Source organism: Aulonocara sp. 'chitande type north' Nkhata Bay, linkage group LG3 (genome assembly GCF_057382095.1).
Source record: "Aulonocara sp. 'chitande type north' Nkhata Bay isolate Kocher_YH1m ecotype deep benthic linkage group LG3, A_spYH_male_GT1.1, whole genome shotgun sequence".
NCBI lineage: Eukaryota > Metazoa > Chordata > Actinopteri > Cichliformes > Cichlidae > Aulonocara > Aulonocara sp. 'chitande type north' Nkhata Bay.
The window spans coordinates 62,429,762-62,437,969 of NC_141346.1; the positions used below are offsets into that span (position 1 = coordinate 62,429,762).

The 8,208-nt window shown below is 42.1% G+C and overlaps 1 protein-coding gene across 1 annotated transcript; it reads right to left on the minus strand.

Moving 5' to 3' along the window:
* Window positions 1-1,966: 1,966 nt before the first annotated feature.
* LOC147336496 (uncharacterized) lies at window positions 1,967-6,623 on the minus strand. The gene is made up of 3 exons (XM_086286197.1): window positions 6,605-6,623; window positions 4,772-4,823; window positions 1,967-4,655 (listed from the first exon to the last, which is right to left on the minus strand). The coding sequence occupies exons 1-3, from the start codon at window positions 6,621-6,623 to the stop codon at window positions 4,124-4,126; spliced, it is 603 nt and encodes a 200-aa protein (XP_086142323.1). The 3' UTR covers window positions 1,967-4,123.
* Between the last annotated feature and the right edge of the window lie 1,585 nt (window positions 6,624-8,208).

The following is an 8,208-nucleotide window of genomic DNA, read 5'->3' on the forward strand; positions in this document are numbered from 1 at the left end:
AGGGAGACTCAGTACTAGTTGCTTTGATTTGGTTTGGTAAAACGCCTACAAGAAGAGAGAAGCGATCACCCCCGATCAGACTGTTAGCACTCTGTTAGACCTCTGCCTCACCACCACACATTTAAATACAACAAGGGTTTTTACATGGACCTTTACATGGAGGAAGTGGAAAGGAAGGCTCTTGGCTCTTTCAAAGGAAGAGTACCCAGCCACTGGTACAGATATGTGGACGACACCTGGGTCAAAATCAAGACACAAGAAGTGGAATCCTTCACTACGCACATTAACTCTGTGGATAAAAACATCAAGTTCACCAGGAAGACACAAAGGACAACTGTTTGCCTTTCCTGCGCTGTGCACATTGAAGAGAACGGCAACCTCAACACTGAAGTTTACCGGAAGCCCACACACACGGACCAGTACCTCCTCTTTGACTCCCATCACCCTCTGGAACACAAACTTGGAGTAATCAGGACCCTACACCACCGGGCAGAACATGTTCCCTCTAAGCCTGAAGGAAAAAAGAAGGAACACACGCATGTAAAGGAAGCACTCAAAACGTGCGGCTATCCTAAATGGGCGTTCTTAAAGTCAGCAAAGAGGCACAGAAAAGAAGACCAGACACCAGCGAGGGAGGATAAGAAGGACAGACGCAACAACATTGTCATCCCCTATGTAGCCGGTGTGTCAGAAAAACTCAGGAGAGTTTTCTCCAAGCATGACATCCCGGTGCATTTCAGACCCAGCAACACACTCAGACAGAAACTGGTTCACCCGAAAGATAAAACACCAAAACACAGACTCAACAATGTGGTGTATGCTGTACAGTGCAGCGAGGAATGCCCAGACCTCTACATTGGAGAGACCAAACAGCCACTTCACAAGCGCATGGCACAACACAGAAGAGCCACCTCCACAGGACAAGACTCAGCAGTCCATCTGCATCTTAAGGATAAAGGACACTCTTTCGAGGATGCTAATGTTCACATTTTGGACAGAGAGGACAGATGGTTTGAAAGAGGAGTGAAAGAAGCCATCTATGTCCACTGTGAGCGACCATCTTTGAACAGAGGCGGGGGTTTACGACACCAACTCTCTGCCATCTATAATCCAGTTTTGAGATCCCTTCCCAGACGCCTTAACGCCCACTCACATCCTGGGCCATCTGATCTCAGGAATTCGCATGATAAGGTGGGGCCAGGTTTCACAATGAACCCACCCGAAAGTCTGGCTGATTGGGACCCACACCCAGTTTCACACCTTGTCTCAGGCGATTAGAGGATCATCAGGGGGTCCTTTTGTCCCTCTGTGGGGGGTCACTCCCACTAGGTTTATATCTGGGACTCTCCACCATTTGACCTTAGAACTGAAGAAGCTTCTCGGATGAGAGGTGAAACGTCTTCAAGTAACTTAAAGAAGTCCAGACGCTTTTCTTTGCAAGCTCCTTTGACTACGATGACCTGGATGACTGAGAACCTTCACAGACACTCGTTAGACAGTTTCCCCCCAGCAATAAAGATGTTTCTTCTAAAAAACTGTTCCACTGTTTTATATTCAGGAAAACAAGTGCAGAAGGACTTCTCCATCACATGCGGTCAACATTGTGTATTTTTTTTAATATCATATGCAAAATGGTGTATCTTATGCCCGCCTGCTTAACATGTATGGGTCTAATTTAATTTGTAATGATGCTATGGTGTGTCGATTTGTCAACAACATACAACCTGTTGCTGTATGCAGTGATTATGTGTGTGTGCAATGTGGATACTGATATGTACTAATGAGAATAATAATAAAAACAACATGAGAGCATGATTTAATCGAGTCAATGGTATTTATTATCAAATCTCGTATGTATATATATATATATATATATATATATATATATATATATATATATACACATATATAGATTCATAACATACTTTGTTTAAACATAAATAAAAGACATCAAACATTAACCAGTAAAAAAAGACATAAAATAGTTAACAGTAATAAAAGAAAAGAAAAGAAAACAATTTAGCAGCAATAAGTGAAAAAAAACCCATAACAGTAGAAAAACACCAAACAGCAAATATTTTTAGCAGAAGAACAATTTCTGCAATAAGAAAAAAACCTGAATTCAAAAATCCAACCACTCTACAGGACCCCCCTTTAATTTGTTTTTTTTATTCTTTATTTTTTTTAGTGTACTATGTCGCAGCGGTCCACCGGGGGTGTTCTTTTTTGGTGTGTGTTTTAAAAAAACCACGGTCTTCAGACAGTGACGTTAGAAAACGTCTTGTTCTGCTCAACGTATGCCCCTTGAGAGCGAGCGCGTCTCTAGGCAGAAACAGCGTTTTATACACACCCATACTAAATGCAGCCAGGGTGGTATACGTGAATGGATCAACTTGAGTACAACCCAGTAGCGTGTCACGATAAATGCTGCATGCTTTACGCAGGACATCAACATCGTTAACACAGTAACGCCTGAGTTCAGCCTGAAAATCAAAGGGATTCTGCGAGGCAACCTGGTACCATTCCATGAATCGCACCTTATCGCTTTCAGACATGTGCTCATAGCCGTAGAAGGAGGGATCTGGGTACGGGCCCACATAACGCTCATTATCCCTCGTATTAAACCTGTGTGGGAAATGGCTCTTCTGCAGGTCTTGAAAACCTAAAGCAGAGGGTATTTTGGCAAGGCCCATGGGCAAAAAGCTGAACGAATCAATCCACCGCTGGTCATAGTCCCTGTCATGCATTAAAATCACACGGCTGCCGCTCATTATGACACTAGGTGTTATGCTCTGTCTGACAAAGTACTCGAGGAGTATGTAGTTATCAAAGCCAGATGCATTATGTGCTATGAAAGTGTACCCACGAAACCTCGGGCGTCTGTAATGCTGCACAAACGCCTCCACACACTTTAATGTATTAAATCTGAACTTATTGCCCTTCAGATCAGACGCACACACAAAGTTAGCCTCGTGTTTACCGTTGTGGTACCGCGTCTCAAAATCATATAAAATGTATTTATCGTTAGGCTTCTGTTTTTCAACAGGCTGTATGAAACACTGATGGTCGGAGTCTCCTGCTAATTTAGGTTCGCGGCAGTGCTCGCATCCAGGCTGCGCACATTTGTGTGGCAATTTCTTGGATTCTCTATATGTGGTGCCACAGTGCATGCAATGTTTCATATGATCACAGGGGATCATCAGAGAATCTCATCATAAGGTATGTGCGCCAGTCTTAAGCGAGACCCACCACTACTGTTCTGAGCTACCGTGACAATAAACTCTAATTCATCATCACCGATAGATTCATCATTACTCTGCATAACTTGTGCAATTTGATCGAGAAACAGCTCCGGATCATACCGATCATCAGCGTTTAAAACAGCCTGAACATCTGAAGCCAGCGAGGGGCCACGCAGGACCACGTTTAGAACACTGCCCTGTTGGGATCCCGCCACAGCTCTGTCTATCTCATTGGCTAAGCACTCGCGCAGGCACTTGTTCTGGATGATCGAGACCTCTAAAATCAAGGCGTTCACGCAATTCGCGAGCATTAAAATTAGATATCTCTCTAATGTGTGACTGAGAGCGACTGCCGGACCCAGACTGCACAACGGGCTCAATTACAGTAGTATCTGTTTGTGAGAAATTTACAATGATTGAGGGTGTGTGTGGTGTTGCAGCATCACCAGCGGAGCCCGGACACGCATGTGTGGTTGAAGTAATAGTAGAAGCGGTAACAGGCTCAATAACAACTGCAGTAGCTGCAGCAGAGGTGACCCGGCTAGATTGTGCATCAGACGCAAAATCACCAGCAGCACAAGCTATATGGTTAGCATCAGTAACAGCAACGGCCCGAGCAACACCTGCTGTACTATCACTATTATTAGCAACAATAGCCCCATCAGCAATAGCAGACGTAGGAACAGTCTGACGAGGATGTGTATCAGATGAGGCTGATGCAGGCACCCTATTAAGTCTAGCTATAATATCGTCTAATTTTTTATCTGTTTCTTCAGCCCACTGCATAAAAGTCTCTAAGTCAAAACATCTAACAGGAGTGGAGGTTCCGTTATTATGTTTAAATAATTTATTTGGAGGGTCCATGGTCTGGATTTTAAAAGTCAGGGACTTGAAATTTTGCTGCAGATGTTGTCTAATGTACTACACACTTTGTTTATGAATTTGGTAAACTGTTGCCTTTGTACCTGTGCTTCTTGGTGGTATTGATTGAGTCTAGCTTCAATCAAACATAATTTATCAGCTATTGAAGCTATATGACTTTGTTCAGTAGGCTGAGCGTCTGGAAGCTTCATGTAAGCATCATACGCCGCTGATATTTGAGAGTCTGTTATGCCGCCTTCTTCGAAATCTATGTGTGAATCAACGCTCTTTCTGTCACATTCTGGGGTGGTGGGTATATGAACTAGATCAAAATCTGATATACTGTACTCAAAAACATCAGAGAAATCACGAGGTAGCCACTCACTCGGAGGTGTTGCAGGTTCGCTGATGAAGATCGGTTCTGACTCTCCACTGTTGCACAAAGCTCCAGGTTTTTGTTGTTCTGGGAGGTCGATACTGCTTAAACATTCCAAAAACGTCTGGAATCGTACGGTGTCCTGATCATTATGAGGAGGGGTGCTGTTCTGCAGTCTGTGAAGATAGATAGACATGTGTTAAAACATTTTATACATGTACCCATTTCAAACTGAATAAGCGTGTCTCCCTCTCTATCTCTTTTTATCTAATTTATATATGCCTATGCTTACCTTGTAGTGTGCGTTATTCGGGATGGTCCTGCTCCTCCACACACACGGTTCTCTGGCGTGTGTAAAACGGTCAGTTTAGAACATTTGTAATTGTTTAAACCCCTTTTAAAAATTTTTTTCTTTTTAAAAAATAATACACAACTATACATCCCGTTGTATACACACCTGATGTAAAGTTGGGCTCTGTGGTCGCGGTGTCTGAATGTTTTCCTGCTCAGTTTGTTAACCCTGGAACAAACAAAAACGTTATTACATAATTTAAAACAATCGCTAGTTTAAAACATACATACGTTTTAAAACCCAGTAATGCTGTACACACCTTGTGCCTGTTAGAGAACTAGTTCCAGCTGTAAAAGCGCCCGTTTCTAAAGAAAAGGGTCCTGGGCCGTTCTCCCGAACTCCTAAAAATTAAGCTTTTGTTTTAGGAAAAAAAATAGTTTGAATATCCTATAATATGTTAACATAACACTTTTTAAAAATACAATAATAGGTTTTGTTTTACTTACCGTTTACATGTCCATGTTATAAAGAACGATGTTAGTGTTGATGATCGCAAAGAAAATGGTGTGCCCTGCAGCGAATCTTGAGGCGTAAATGGCTCAGGGTTTCAGGCTCTGAGCGTGTTTTTTTTATATAGGGTGGGTGTTTCCAAAAAGAAAAGGTATGTCTCCAACCAATTTAAATGAGACCCTTCAGGGCTTTTGTCTTCTCAAGGAATTACAAAGGAGCCGATACTTCAGACAATAGGCGGGGTCGCCACCCGATTGGTAGCTACACCTGCCCCATTTACCTTGTCGAGGAATTACAAAAAGAGCCAATACCGGCCACTTTAAACAATAGGCTGGGCCCTTGTTCGCATGGTACACTCAACTAGTGATACCCAGCGGTGGGCTTTTGCAATCCTGAACAAATTCAAACAATTAGCCAGCTGTTGAAAAGTTGGAGCGGGTCTGGGCGACTGGTTTTAGAAGTATCACTGTAGCGTTTATTTTCTAAAGGGCTGAATGTTATTTGCGACTATCTGTTGTGTTAAAAACTACTCTGAAACCATGAAACCCCTTACAGAAGAAATGGCCCGTTTGATCCGTTTTTAAATAAATAAAATGCTTGCATCGGTGCAAGGTGTGACACCGGAATCACAAAATGAGTGTATTTAAAAGACGATTAGTTTGAAAAGAGCGATACTGGCTGCTTATAGCATTTATTTTCTAAAGGACTGAATGCTATTTGTGACATTTACTGTGTTAAAAACTAGCTGGCTGGCTTTGTCTCACTCTTAGTTCAACATTCCGAAATCCCGATTTTTAAATAAAATGATCGCATCAACCCTGGAAAGAAAAACTAGTTAAATTAAAACTAGGGGTTTGATTAAATGAAACGCTTGTGAACATGCTGACATTACCCATTCAGAAGAAATTCCCATTTGTGCCATTTATAAAATAAAATGCATGCCTCACTGCAAGCTGAGACATTGTCAGATTTAGAAAATTAGTGTGATTAAAACACTATTACCAACACTTTTGACTAGAGCACCCCCTCTTTGTTAAGGCGCACTGTGAACCAAAACAGCTTCCACTCCGCCAAGAATGAAACAAGAAACAAAGAATTGCTTTTAAGAACACATGCATAACTGAATGTTGCGATACACCTAAGTGATAAAAATAGTTTAATTAAAAACCCTATGGTTTGATTAAATTAAATCCCCGTTAAAAACCTATAAACTCATATAACCCCTCTGATCCCCTGTGGTATTTCCACACGAACAACCATACCCCCACCACACCTGAACGCGCATGAGCACACGCACGAAACCGGTCAAACCGGTTGTCAAACCGGTTTGGTTGGCCGCCATCTTGGACTAGTGCCATGTAACTTATCCAAGAATTTTAGAAACTGCACCTTTGGTATGAATTTTAAAATCCTATGTCAACTCGTTCTGGGGTTATGACATTCAAGATAAAACAAACCGATGGTTGAGTTCGGAGGGTTGGAGACTTCTGTGAACAGTGTTAAAGAGATGCTTCAACAGGTTTCTAAAGAAAAAATGAACAAAGATCAAACAACCTTGCTTGAAAGTTTCAAGGATGCTTCTTTTCAGGACTTTGCAGACTGCACTTGGACGAGATGGCCGATCATTACTGAGAATAGCATTAATGAAGCGGAATAAAGAAATGAAAAGGTGACTCTCACATATGCTGCTATGATCAAAGCATGGTTTTAAAATGGCTACAGTGTAGTCTCATTGTGTATCATCTGGTGGTTTAAAGGCAGAGTCGGAGAAAGCGACACTGTTAGCCAGATCAGGAGCCTTAAAATAAAAGCAAATTTTACAGGAAAAAGAAGCTAAAGTAAAAAAGGAAAGAAAAGAGCTGGAGATAAAAACGGCTGTAACAGTATCTAATGCTTAATTTTAGCTTTAACTACTATTAAAGCAGTTGTTATAGCTGGTGGCTAGTAGAAGCTACTAGTGAAAGGGGTTCGTGTCTCAGAGCATCTATTTGTGATGGAAGGATCAAGAACCTAAGAATCCCTTACTTACCAGCAGCCAAGGACAAAGCAACGACATTTAACGCCCAAAGATTAACTGCCACAGCTACTCAGCAACAAACAAATCAAATTTGAACCATTAGAGAAAAAAAATTACTCAATCTACAGCTACTTTTAGTATCCATCCATCTTCATCCGCTTTATCCGGGGCCGGGTCGCGTGGGCAGCAGCCTAAGCAAAGAGGCCCAGACCTCCCTCTCCCCAGCCACCTCCTCCAGCTTATCCGGGGGAACACCAAGGCGTTCCCAGGCCAGCCGAGAGATATAATCTCTCCAGCGTGTCCTGGGTCTGCCCCGGGGCCTCCTCCCGGTGGGACATGCCTGAAACACCTCACCCAGGAGGCGCCCAGGGGGCATCCTTGTCAGATGCCCGAACCACCTCAGCTGGCTCCTTTCAGCACCATTGATGTTAAGTTACTCTTTTTCTCCAGTTGATCTTTCTGAGTTAACTTCAATAATTACTTCCTCCAAACCATCAACGTGTCTTTTAGACCCCATTCCTACAAAACTGCTCAAAGAAGTCCTGCCATTAATTAATTCTTCGATCTTAAATATGATCAACCTATCTCTAATAATCGGCTATGTACCACAGGCCTTCAAGCTGGCTGTAGTTAAACCTTTACTCAAAAAGCCATCTCTAGACCCAGCAGTCTTAGCTAATTATAGGCCAATCTCCAACCTTCCTTTCATATCAAAAATCCTTGAAAGAGTAGTTGTCAAACAGCTAACAGATCATCTGCAGAGGAATGGTTTATTTGAAGAGTCAGGTTTCAGAGCTCAGCACAGCACAGAAACAGCATTTTTCTTTTTTAACACAGTGCTATGAAAGTATTTGCTCTTCTTTATATATTTATATAAATGTATATATATTTATACTATATTTTGCATATT